At 42.4% G+C, this 13,386-nt stretch overlaps 5 protein-coding genes and 1 non-coding gene across 6 annotated transcripts in view; all 6 read right to left on the reverse strand.

Moving 5' to 3' along the window:
- SS1G_01337 (hypothetical protein) overlaps positions 1–65 on the reverse strand; it is a gene marked incomplete at both ends in the record, with an annotated part of 3,583 nt that extends 3,518 nt beyond the window's left edge. The window contains one exon of the mRNA XM_001597093.1: positions 38–65. Within this exon, the coding sequence (XP_001597143.1) occupies positions 38–65 (28 nt within the window). The remainder of the gene's footprint in view (positions 1–37) is intronic.
- A 1,284-nt stretch (positions 66–1,349) lies between these two features.
- Positions 1,350–3,689, reverse strand: SS1G_01338 (hypothetical protein; the record flags this gene model as incomplete). The annotated part of the gene is made up of 1 exon (XM_001597094.1): positions 1,350–3,689. One exon carries the CDS (start codon positions 3,687–3,689, stop codon positions 1,350–1,352), a length of 2,340 nt encoding a protein of 779 aa, XP_001597144.1.
- A 435-nt stretch (positions 3,690–4,124) lies between these two features.
- On the reverse strand, positions 4,125–4,734 carry SS1G_01339 (hypothetical protein; the record flags this gene model as incomplete). Its single annotated transcript, XM_001597095.1, has 2 exons — positions 4,125–4,569; positions 4,640–4,734. 2 exons carry the CDS (start codon positions 4,732–4,734, stop codon positions 4,125–4,127), a joined length of 540 nt encoding a protein of 179 aa, XP_001597145.1.
- A 1,047-nt stretch (positions 4,735–5,781) lies between these two features.
- Positions 5,782–5,955, reverse strand: SS1G_01340 (predicted protein; the record flags this gene model as incomplete). The annotated part of the gene is made up of 1 exon (XM_001597096.1): positions 5,782–5,955. One exon carries the CDS (start codon positions 5,953–5,955, stop codon positions 5,782–5,784), a length of 174 nt encoding a protein of 57 aa, XP_001597146.1.
- A 1,005-nt stretch (positions 5,956–6,960) lies between these two features.
- On the reverse strand, positions 6,961–7,072 carry SS1G_14548. Its single transcript has one exon. It is a non-coding gene; the product is annotated as a tRNA-Lys (tRNA).
- Positions 7,073–9,602: 2,530 nt separating this feature from the next.
- On the reverse strand, positions 9,603–12,391 carry SS1G_01341 (elongation factor 2; the record flags this gene model as incomplete). The annotated part of the gene is made up of 4 exons (XM_001597097.1): positions 9,603–9,620; positions 9,672–10,131; positions 10,294–12,180; positions 12,384–12,391. The coding sequence occupies 4 exons, from the start codon at positions 12,389–12,391 to the stop codon at positions 9,603–9,605; spliced, it is 2,373 nt and encodes a 790-aa protein (XP_001597147.1).
- Between the last annotated feature and the right edge of the window lie 995 nt (positions 12,392–13,386).

The following is a 13,386-nucleotide window of genomic DNA, read 5'->3' on the forward strand; positions in this document are numbered from 1 at the left end:
GGTAGGGACTCTTCGTTTGCGAAGACTGGGAATTTACCGGAAAAGTTGTTGTTCATTGAAGCCATATTTTCTCCTTTATGGCAGACAACCTTGAATGTTCCCACGTCACGGTCGCATGCATAAGTTGTGTGTCGTAAGTACTGTTTGTGGTTGTAGTTGTGATTGTAGTTGTAGTAATGGTTGAGCCGATAGTTCACAAGGTGGAGGGGCAATAATTACCAGGGAGGATTGCATTTGCAAAAAAGTAAGGGCACGTAGGAAAAAGAAAAAGTAGAACCTCGAATCATCGGAAATCAAATGGAAATAAGCATTTCAGTTGAATTATATTCACCAGGTAGAAGAAATTATTACAAGTAAACTTTTGAAGATATTTATAGAATTTCTTGTGTGTGTGAATCAGTAGTAGGTTGAGGGGATGAGAGATGTTTAGAATTGTCAGATCTTATGTGGAAGGACCACTGGTGGACCTGGGAAGGCATAGGGAATGATAGATAGATGCGATAGAAAATTTCCGTAGGCTAGGTAACGAATGGTACAACAGCATCAAGGTTTCCTATTAGGTATTATATATATATTATCTAGTTATTTATTTATTATCTCTGTAAGAATTAATAATCCTATTTGGCCTCATCCCTTTATATCGAATCAATATATATAATTTATATCATTTATAACTACTCCATCCATCGTTCATAGAAAGCGTATTAGTAATCTTAGCTCCCTAGTAATCATACTTACTTTTTCTCCAACACAACACACCCCCGGACACAAATCTTTTAGGAGTTAAGGAGTTAGTTTCCCAAGTCCCATTAGGTACCTAAGGTAATAATGAACTTATTAGGAAATCGAAAGTACACGAAATGTTCATCGCACTTACACACTTACTTACACAATCACCCATTCCGTATACAACCGAGGAGAAATACGAAAGAAATGCGAGATGTTCGCCAATACACTAAGATCCATCCCATCGGGACTTTTTTAGTTTATCAGCTAGTCCAATCAGCTTACAGGCTTATCAAATAAAAGGAGGACTGATATCATCAATCAGATCTGGTGAGACTTTTGTACAATGCCTAGTACATATTTATGATCATTTCGAGAAGGCAGTCTGCTACAAGTTTTGGATATATTCATTGTAAAGTAAAGGCATGAAAGCTACGAAGCTAATTTCTGTAAAAATAAAATAAATTCGTTAACCGCTGTGTCCCAATGTGATTACCGTCCCAGAACATCTATATCTTGAGACTATGTTGACGCCCCATTTGCAAAATCATGCGCCGCTTTCCGAGTTATAATATACAAATGCATACTCATTTACCCCCGCTCCCAATAATTTCATTTTCCCATTAACACCAGGTAAAGACCGGGTTTTTGCTTTTGACTGTTTCAAGTCTTTCTACTATGACCTTTCTTTGATGCCCTTCCATTCCTTCCGCTGCTGCATATCCCAAATCGCCTTCATGATCATCACCATCGTACAATGTCTGAACTGCTCCACGACTCCTCGATCCGAATGAGAACCTTCTCGCTTCATGACGATTGCGGTTTGGAGACCTTGCAGGCCCGTCATAACTCATACGATTCCTAGAGTGTTGAAGATGTGGTCGATCCGAGAACCTGACCCCGTCCTTAGAAGTGTTCTCTCTAGGGAATCCCGAATTTGCAAATGTCGTTGCTGGTTGTGAAGACTCAAGTTCTGGGGGAGCATCTTCACTATATCGCGGACTGGCTAGTTCGAATCTATTCGGATTTGGTAATTCCACTGATGGGCTTGCAAGTCCAAGAAGATCTGTTTGTGGTGCTGCTGCATTGGCGGCACTAATATCCATCTCCTCTTCATCAAGGCTGTTGCGGATATCGTTACGCCTGCGCATCTCAGCGGAAGGCACTCTCATAGGAACTGCAACAGGTACATCAACAAGATCATCCCAAACACAAACTCTTGCCCTTCGAGTCAACTCCAAAGGACCATGATCTACCGTCTTAAGAGTTTCGACAACATTCCAAGCTTGCCCTTTCATTACAGCGATTTGCCTAGCGAACATGCGCTCCTGAAAATCTGCATCTTGACTAAAGACCTTCCTTAGCTCTAGCTGAGTCTCACTCCACCATTGTTTTGAAGTCAGCAGGGGAAGGAAATGCTCCCGGGTCTTTTGAGAGAATGGTTGCCCGATCAGGGATACAGGTAAGAATAGCCATCCGAAAGGAAAACTTCGCCAAGCGTCAGGATGCTTCCAAGGCCATGATAAACTGTTATCAATCGCACCAATGGATATGGTTGGTGCTGTCATTCTAGATGGTGTTGCCGATCTACTTGTAGCTTCCATAGGCTCTTGGCTACGGTAAGGGTATGCCGGAAGATGTGACATACTGATGTTATCAGAGGTAGAGACCACGCGTGGTGACTGTTCGGAGTCTGGATTGTTCCTCATCTGTGGAGGGTCCGAAACTATGGAAACGCCCTGATTCTCCCAATCAATTTTGATCATCCAATTGTCAAGACCTCTGTCCGTATTTCGCATTATGTAATCTAGTATAACCAATTTCTCTAACTCCTCCCGAAATGACTGTTGTAATGCATCTGTCCAAACAAACTGTCGATTTTGGCTATCATCTCCAGATCCTATAGGACTGCTAGCCCCCGCCCCTTCATTACCCTCATCCGACTTCGACGAACCTGGGCGGCAAGTCTCTTTCCACCCTCGTTTGTTCCTGTGAGGATCATTGAATTTGAATGTTCCATTTGCATGGTCGGGCCAAGGATGTTCACGAAGGAAGATATTCGCATCCTTAAAACCCTTGAGAAAGACTTGGAAACTGCCGACCTTTGGAGGTAGAGGCTTCTTACTTCTATAAAACTTCCTGCGATCCCAAAAGTCATAATGGAAAGATTTCGAAGACAAGTGGACTATGTCGGTGTAGGGTACAAGGTGGGTTCGTAATCTACAGTCGAGCGTGTAAGCCGCAGCTTCGGAGACGTAACTCAAGTTGGGAATTAGACATGCTCTGCCAAAGAAACATGGAAATAAATTGCGATGTATCCATTTGTTCCATTTTGGGTTTCCTGCGGCGTATGGTTCCTCATCCTTCGGTTTGAACACACCGACTACTTTGCCATCGCTATTTCGAGCAAAATAACTTCCAGAGCTCCCCTGTGATATCATTTTTGGATGCATCCCCTGCTCAATCGCAACTCGAACACTTTCTACGATGTCATCGAATTCATGTTTCGTCATTCGTCCATGGTCGGGCTCCGATGCCAACGTATCAGCGGTGACCGGCCGTATGCCATCCGGTGCTTGGAATACTGAATGCAGGATTTCCAATTTTTCTTCTTGACATGGTTTTCCCTTTACTTTATTAATTTTGAATTTGGACGCTATCTCGTCGGCCCATCGTTCTAGTCTAGCATTTATAGCTTTGATATCCACGCCGGAGGCATTGCTTCCCATTCGACTCCTTCTCCTCTTATGCCCAGACTTTCGATTATTCGTCGGTGAACTGTATCCATCTGTATACATTCCACCATGGGGCCGAGGTTGTGAAATAGATGCATATCGTGGTGCGGATGTTGGTTGTAAGGAGGCATGGCTGGCAGCGAGGGGGTCCTCATCTTCATCGTCGCTGAACTCCTCTGCTTGGGCAATTTGGGCATAACCCGTGGTAGCTGGTCGAAATCTCGGCATATTAAGTATGTGATTGAATTATTATCGAAGTCGCCATGAGGTAAATATAATGATGGTTCTGGTTATGATTATGGTTATGATTATGGTTTTGAGGCATTTCCCGGGGCTGGTAGGTGTGTTACAAGCTCTACATTCGCAACATGCCAGGTAAGTCCGGGTCGCGTCACTTTAACTAGGCACCAATTAAAAGGCGGAGGACAAGGCTGAACGATACACAGCACCCAAAATGCCGAATCATTAAAAAACACGATAGACGATAAGATTGTCAATTGTGTTTTCATTACCAATACAACAAACAAAGGAAGTCAATTGAATTGGAATCCTCTGTGCAAATAAGGTCAAATCGGGATTGAGTTGAATTGGGTTCTTTGATAACAAGGTTTTAAGTAATACTTAGATACCTTTTTTAATCTTTATACAATCGACATCAGATCCTTATGATTCGGCCATAATCTCCTTCACTATTTTTGCAACCTCTCCCTTCTCTACATTCTTTCCTCCCAACACTCCAGGGGCGAAGACTCTTTTCAATACATCTCCCATCTGCATCTTTACACCCTCAGTCTTCATGCTATTCACAAGTTCCTTAACCGTATTTCTGATCTCATCCTCACCAACTGTCTCCACACCACCGGCATATTCTTCCAAGACCTTCAATTGTTGTTCCTCCTTCTCCACCAAATCTTCTCTACCTGCTGCTTTAAATTCTTCACTTGCAGCCCGACTTGCGTTCGCAGATTTCCGGAGTAAAGCTAACATTTGCATATCGGTATTAATAGGTGAGGATGTTTTAGAGGCATTGAGTGTTTGGCTGAGGAGTGATCTAAGGACGGAAAGTCGATTCGTATCTTTATTTTTCATGGCAGTCTTCATATCATTCCTATTACCAGGCAAATATCAGTATCATCAGCAGGGAAAAGATCGATTGGTGATGTGCATTGAGTACTGACCTGATCTTCAAGAGCATAGGCGGAGGAGTACTGGTAGAGGTTGCATAGCAGCGGCAGTAAAGCCTTGAAGCTCTAACAACAGGTCGTGAAAACATGGTTGAATATGCAAGGGAGTGTCGAATTCGATTTTTTGATATAGATCTTGTGCGACGTTATCCCTCTTAAGATTGGAGGTATTAGGTATTAGGTATAATTTGTATTTTTACTGAAGTCCCCCTGCCTGCAAAGCAAACGAGGCTCGCCAATTTTAATTTTCCTTTTCCGCAATGCTGCCCGCCGCCTCACCTTATCACATAACACAGCATTTGGCTGACCCCATACGTCGATTGCACAACATAACATTAGTATTATGGCTGTATAAAGGTACCTACCGAGTTATGCTACTGTGAAATCCAGATATATATACATTTGCATCAGATAGATGTATCAGTCCACATACAGAACAAAAAGGCAAGTTCTTTCATTCGTCAAAATCCCCTTTGGGTAATCATCAACTTCCCCGCACTTACCTATTAGGTATAGATTCGACTATCGAGGAGGACGTAATTCTACACCATACATTTTCATTTATTTCTCAAGGTACGTACTTTCTATAATAACACAAACAAAAAGTTCTATCAAGCATAACAATTATACAGAGTATGAATCCATTTTCACTTTGTTTATATCTCATCCCTTTTCAATGCAAAGTGTTCACTAATTGATTCCTTGCGTTCAACCCTTTCCTCAAGTATTAACATCTCACTATTTTAAGATCAACGATCTCTCTCCTTGACCACTCTGATCCTCCTAATATACTTTGATATCTAATCCCTCGGCATTGTGCAAAAAATGGATCACCATTGATCAACAACATTCTGACTTCGCTGGCACCATTCACTATCAACTCATCATTCTCCCAACCCTCTCATCATTCATAGGAGTATCATTCCTCGGTGGACACTCTTTCCATGTGAATTATCTTGTCGTGTCCCTCTCAAGAAACGAACTGATAATAAATCATAGTTGATTTGACTAACAGACACCAACCACCATAAAAGACTTCATCCTTGAATCCTACAAGCTGGGACACTGGCTTTCCTGAGACAAACAGACTCCAAATACACAACCTAATACTCTATAAGCATCGTGAACAATGACATCTATTGCATCTCCCATCGCAACACACCCACCCTCCAGCGAACCTTCTCCGCAGCGCGGCCGTAAACGACGTCGATCCTCCGCTGCTTCTCCTCCACCCCCAACAACCAGCACATCCACCAATTTTCGAGGCCGAGTTCGTCATCGATCACCTCAGACTTCTCATCTACTTGCATCTTCACCGAGACCACTATCCTCACCTCTCAACCCCAAAACAAGCAACCCAACCATAACATCACTTGCAGCCACAGCTCCTAATCCCAAATACCAAAAAACTCACTCTACAGCCACAACGAGTACTTCTTCCCCCTCATCATTTATCTCAATCCATTCTCCACGTTCAAAGACTAGGAGAAGTCAATCACCCTCTCGCTCGCGTAGCAAGGGTCACTCCTCTGACATGGATGTTCCACGGCGGAGACAGAGGACGAGAAGTAGAAGCCGAGCGCACAGGGTTCCAATTGATGAGAAGGACGATAGGAAGGGGAAGTTGAAAACTTAGTCCGGAATAGAAGGGACTTAGGATTTAATAGGCTGAGAAAGTGATTGATTTAATCTGCAAACAGAGCCAAGTTGGCCGTGGACACTTGAGAAGTAACCTCACTTGAGTTTGGTGGACACTACATCTCGGAAAATTGAAAGTCTTGATTAAGATGTGTTTCTCAGATACCATGAATATAGGTGTCTCTTTCAATCATGGACAAGGGAGCATGGATGCGTGCATTGCATCATGGGTATATTAATGGATTTATGAATTCGAAGGCAAATAGCAAAACTGGACATTCAATAAAAGAACTGGCTTTTCTCCCATTCAAGATTCGATGCACAAGAAGATATTGAGGTTGACTTTGACCCTATACTCCATGATATTCATGTGCATGTATGTACTAGGTATGTATGTATGTGTATATAATTCGCAAAACGATCTGATCGTGTGCGCATGTATGTATACATGCCAAGCCTACTCACTCGCTCCTACAATCCACTCCCCACCCAAAATTACTCAATAAATACATAACATAGTCCCAAACAATCCCAACCAACCCACAATGAAATATCATAAACCCCCATCAAAAGAACATCAATCACTCACATACTGGCACTCCCTATTCTCCAAATCGCAGGTCAAAGTCAATAGCACCCCGGATATTTTCAGAAGAAAAAAGAAAAGTGAAAAAATTCGCCCTCGGTGGGTCTCGAACCCACAACCTTGGGCTTTCACATTCACAGAGCAAGGAAGAACTTGTATCTGTATATAAAAGGCCCACGCGCTAACCATTGTGCCACGAAGGCTTTAAATCGTTATTGTTGTTGTTGTTATGGTTGATGAAGTTATTTGGAAATATATTCAGAGGATATTGGGGAGGGGTTTTTTGGATGGGGTTTTAGATGGTAGTTGGTGAGGGAATTGGATAGATAGATGGATGAGCTAGGATTGTAGGTAGGGTATTTTAAAATAAATAAATAAAATTTGGATTGAAAAAATTAGATTTTTGATATATTTATAAATACATATAAGTAAATATCTTTTTATAAAATATTGAAAGTAAAAAAAGATTATGTTAAAGTGAATGGTTCCTGCGTAGCACGTGCACAGGGCACTAGTCCTATTAGGACTAGATTGAGAAGCTCTCTGTAGGAGAGCTTCGCACTTCCGTAGAACTAAGATAATGTCACACTCAAGAATACTGGGTAAAGTATCTTGTATTAGAAAATACTAAGCTAAGGAGAAAAGAAGAAGGAAAACAAGAGTAGAGAGTTTTCCTATGATTAAATACAAACGGGGCATGCCACGTGACCCGGAGGTGTGAGGCGTCACAGATAACGTGTGTGACCAAAAGGGTGTTTATAGACCAGCAATTGTATTTAACTTAGAATCTACAGGTGAAGAGCACCTGTAGATGGGGATAGCTACTCTATATATACACAAATGAATGGCCTAGCCGCAATGGCTAGGCAAAAAGAAGTCATATTTATCCCTCCAATGATCTTACTTTACCGATAACCATTGATACCTAGTACTTGTCCGGATCTGATCCTCAGGTCACCTAAATCGTATACTAATCCCGAGTAATCGTATCATGTGTGACATGTATGTACTGAGTTCTATATATACGGTGGCAGTATGCAGGATTGCGTCACAACGTGTGATTTATATATAAGACCAATATAGCCTCAGTTCTGCCCTATCAGCTTCCCACTATTCCCCTGTGTAAGGTCATTCGTTTTAACAGATTATAATATTATTTATTGAATTTAAAAAGTTTTTATACTTAGTAATATTAAATATTATCGTTATTATTATAAAGAATATTCAAGTTATTACCAAAAAAAATTACCAAAACAAATTTTTTATCATACATATATAATTATTTCCATTATTTCAATAAGGTAATAAAGTGTTACGAGGTTTGCCGTCTAGATCACGTGGAAGGGCTCTAGGCTCTCGAGGTGGTTTATAACTAGGCGTCAAGCAGGGACTTAAGTAATGACCATAATGATATACAATTCGTAACTAATAGTAGAGTATACTAAATGATTGATCTTGAGCACGAAGCTCTACAAAAGGAAATTCATATTGAATATATAGATCTTCATGTCCCTTGGATCACCTTGGATCACCAGTGATCCTGAGTGATCCAGCATACTTGTTTATATGCTCTGATGATGGTGCTGTTACGAGGTTTGCCGTCTAGATCACGTGGAAGGGCTCTAGGCTCTCGAGGTGGTTTATAACTAGGCGTCAAGCAGGGACTTAAGTAATGACAATAATGAAATGCAATTCGTAACTAATAGTAGGATATACTAAATGATTGATCTTGAGCACGAAGCTCTATACAAAGGAAATCCATCTTGATTATATAGTCCTTCATGCTTCCATGATTACTAGTGATCCTTCATGATCATTAGTGATCATCTATATCGTGATCCTTAGTGATCCTTAATGATCACCAGTGATCACCTATACCGTGATCCTTAGTGATCCTTAATGATCATCAGTGATCACCTATACCGTGATCCTTAGTGATCCTTAATGATCACTATTGATCATTTGTGATCACGTGCCTTGGTAGTTGTGTAGCCCGTCGTAACAGGTGCATACATATGAGTTCTTAGGGTGACCGAAATCTCATAGTAAATTGAGCGAATCGAAACCGATTTGCACATGGCCCAAGCTTACGAAAACAAGTCAGCTGTTACCATCGTAACAGAAGGGAGGAAGGAAGGGAGGAAGGAAGGGAGGAAGGGGATGATGATGATATTTCTGTGTGATAATCAGAATAGAGTTATAGAATGAGAATAAATTGATTGGGGTATCTGAATATTTATGTATAATGTTATAGTATACGATTTATTGACTTTGGATGGATATCAAGAGAAGTTTTGAGAGATATTTTGTTCTAAAAACTCAAAGCGTCATTGAAGCTTCCAATGAGCTGTTATGCCCATCAGGGTATGCATATTTAAGACCAATAGGAAATATTAAGCATTTCACACAATATGTTGTATAGATCATCACTTCACAAAAAAAACCATCATTAAAGGTCATAAATCATGTTTTTTAAAATCCTTCATTTCCCCATGCAGCTAAATACATGACGACTCGAAATGAAAACAGAAGCTCAAGAAATTTAGAAAAGCTCATCTGTCTATCACATGGCGTGCGGCTTGCTTTTTATACCAAATCGACTACAAAGTCGAAATGATCAACGAGCATTCGCTCAGAAAATCATGAAAGCGCCGGGAGCTGGAGATAATCTTGATGTGAAATGTGCATTGGAATATGGAAAGGACGGTATCTTTTATTTTGGAAATTCGTTCTTTATAGCTTGTCATAGTACTATTGAAATAATTAGTAAAAGTATTTTCCTAGGATAGTGTTTAAACTTACGTTCTCGTAACCTGGAACCTCAATCTTGAGACCCTTGCGTTTACGGAGCTCTTGGACGATTTGTCCAGTCTTTGAGGTGGCGTCAATTGGCGATCCACCTGGGAGAATTTGCCAATGATCGAAGATGGATTGTGGGAAAGCTTGACCAGAGGTGTGCGAACGGAGATCAGCGTTGAAACCGAAAGATTCACCGACTGGCAAGTATGCCTTGATGGTGAAAAGAGGAGTTCCTGGACGTTGCTCCTCAGCGAAGACGTGACCTCTTCTTCTGGTGAGAACACCATATACACCACCCATGGCAGATTCTGGTACTTGAATCTCGACCAAGAAGACTGGCTCGAGGAGACCTGGCTCAGCCAAGAGAGTTGAAGCGTACAAGACACGACGGGTAGTTGGCATGACTTGTCCGGAACCACGATGGATAGCATCAGCGTGGAGGGTAACATCCATGATGTTGAATCTGCAAGATCTCATTGGCTCTTCAGCAATTGGACCTTCTCTTGAAGCCCATTGGAAACCGGAGACAACGGAATCCTTGATTTCGTTCAAGTATTGACAGCCTTGGTTTGATCAACCAACAAGTTGGCACCGTTGGTATCTGGACCGAAACACCAAATCTTACGGGCATCTTGTGACATCCCATCCGTGCTCATCGGCCAAAATACGGGCACGAGCCTTGAAATCATCACGGGGACCAATCTTTCCAGCCTCAATTTCCTTGGAAACCTCCTCGTCGAGAGGCTCGGCAATCATGTAAAGACGGTTGTGCTTGTTGGGGGATTTGGAGAGGGCAGTCATGCTAGACTTACCAGTGACGGTCTCACGGTAAGGAACGACAGGGTCGGAGATACGGAGAGGTACACCAGCGTGGTCCTCCTCGAGATCCTTTAAGCAAATTTCCAAATGCAACTCACCGGCACCAGCAACAACGTGCTCACCAGATTCGGAGATGAAAGTCAACACACAAGGATCGGACTTGGAGAGACGCTTGAGACCTTCGACAAGCTTGGGGAGATCTTGAGCGTTCTTAACCTCAACTGAACGTTGGACGACAGGGGAGACGGAGAACTTCATGACCTTCAAGTTGTGGGCGGTGTCGCTGGTGGTGAGGGTGCCAGACTTCAACAAGAATTGATCGATGCCGACCAATCCGAGAATGTTACCGGCTGGGACATCATCGATAGGGTCGACCTTACCACCCATCATGAGAACGACACGTTGGATGGCCTTGATGAACAAGTCATCCTTCTTGCCAGGGGTGTAGTTAGGACCCTGGATGCGGACCTTCAAACCGGAACGGACGGTACCAGCGAAGACACGACCGAAAGCGTAGAAACGACCCTTATCAGATGTTGGTACCATCTTGGAGACGTACAACATGAGAGGTGCCTTGGGGTCACAGTCACGAATACCAATGCAGGCCTCATCATCTGGAGGACCCTCATACAAGGTCTCGGCACGGTACTTTTGAGCGGTAACTGGGGATGGGAGATGGAGAATCAACATCTCCAAAAGAGCATCGGCAGCTGGCAAGAAAGTACGCATAATAACCTTGAGAAGTGCTTTGCCCTCCTTGTCTTTGTCATCAGGAGAGAGCTTAATGTTGAGCTTCTCAAGGAGAGTTGGGATCTCGTCCTTCTTGAAGTTCATGACAGCAGCGAAGATACGGAAGATAGGGTCAAGGATGAACTGGTTGAAAGCACGCTCCAATTCCTTACCCTCGTGGGAAGACTTGGTGGTCCACTTCTTGGTATATGGGTTGAAGTAGTTGTCGCCCCAAAGACGCTCCATCATCTTGTTTCTGTCAACACCGAATTTCTTGGCGTATCTTTGAGCGAATTGTCTGATGGTGAAAGCCCAACCGTGAAGACCGGAACCGAAAGCGACCGTTCCCTTACCTGGGTAAACTTGAACATCTCCCAAAGTTTTATCGAAGTAGGTGGAGATGACGACGTTAACGGACTCGATGGTTCTCGAGAAAGATTGGTAAAGATCTTCCTTGGAGACTTGCAATTCGAGGAGAGCACGATCGACCTTGTTGATGATTACAACAGGCTTGATACGCTCACCAAGAGCTTGACGGAGGACAGTCTCGGTTTGCACACACACACCTTCAATGGTATCGACGACAACGAGAGCACCATCAGTGACACGGAGAGCAGCAGTAACTTCAGAGGAGAAATCAACGTGACCGGGTGAATCGATCAAGTTGATCAAGAAATCTCTTCCGTCGGTCTTTTGGCCAACAATGTCCTTCAAGTCATCGTCATCTGGGAGGTTACCATACAGGGAGATGGCAGTAGACTTGATAGTGATACCACGCTCTTGTTCATCGGCACGAGTATCGGTAGCTCTGGCATCACCAGCCTTTGCGGCGGAGATAATACCAGCCTTGGAGAGCAAGGAATCGGTAAGGGTGGATTTTCCGTGGTCGACGTGGGCAATGACGGACATGTTACGAACGTTCGTAGCCTTGTCCATCAATTGGCGGACCTCCTCAACGGTGAAGCTGGAGAAAGAGAAGAGTGGTTAGCAAACAATCCATTTTCGACCATGTATGAGCTTATCTCCGATTCCTCCATCTGCAGTTTTCATCTCATGATTTTGAATCCTTCACAGCAATAGACTTAACGGTGCTCTTGAGAATTTGCGATAAACGGTTGATCTTTCCATCTGCCTTGGATAGTATAATGTAAGAGAATAGATACTTACTTAACCATGTTGGCGGTGGTGCTTCAGTAAGCTGGTTAAAGAAGATGTATTGATTTGTCGTTCGACACACGCTCGAACGATTAGATACTTGAGGTGGTTTGTTGGACCACTTGAAGTATCGTGAATAAAATTGTAGATATCTGCTACAGACCCAAAAGGAAATGGGGATAGAGAGATAATACAAAGAAAGATTTGGTGATACTTTCGATGTAAAATGAGAGGAAAAAAGAAGAGGGGAAGAAAAGGAAGTTCCTAAAAGGTGGGCAAGAATTTGGTAGGAAAAGATCTCAGGGTGGGGCAGCTCTGCTTTTCAAGTGGCGGGGTTTATTAGAATTGTACTGTAATCTGGAAATTTTCACTCATTTTGCGGGTGACCAGGCAACTACACTTTATGCCTTAAAAGGGTAAGTGCCCTAGTACGTAAGCTTTAATGGGGGAATATATGATCAAGGTATAGCAGCGAGAGAGTATTTTATCTCATCTATGAAGTTTTCACAAAGTTTATAAAGTGAATCAATTTTTATCTTATTAGGGTATATTTGATTGATTTGTTAGATATTTGAATTCTCAAATATTATCACTCCTTTCCTTTCTTTCATACTGAGTACATATATGCATGCATTCATGACTTGTTATGTGTACCTACCTACTCCGATATGATAGATGATTGGAAAGCACCTTATCATTCTCTATGGTGTACTAATAATAAGCCATAAACTCCCACTCTTTGCTTCATAATAGGTGGGGTACATGAATCAATATGTCGAAGTTTGATTGGCGCATGACGTTCCCAGTCTTTAAAGTTCTCAAGTTGTTGATGTCTGTAAAAAAGGTTCTTTTCCACTGTACCACTTTAGGAGTATCTCTGCTTGGGTATCAAATCAATTCTAATAGCACAAAGGACCATGTTCAAATCTCATTTGCCCCTCGTTCTGACTCAACCCACCGGCATGACAAATCCGGATAATCACATCAATTGACAGATTGATCAAGAGTTGAAGTG

The sequence above is a fragment of the Sclerotinia sclerotiorum genome, genomic scaffold (genome assembly GCF_000146945.2).
Source record: "Sclerotinia sclerotiorum 1980 UF-70 scaffold_2 genomic scaffold, whole genome shotgun sequence".
Taxonomy (NCBI): Eukaryota; Fungi; Ascomycota; class Leotiomycetes; order Helotiales; family Sclerotiniaceae; genus Sclerotinia; species Sclerotinia sclerotiorum.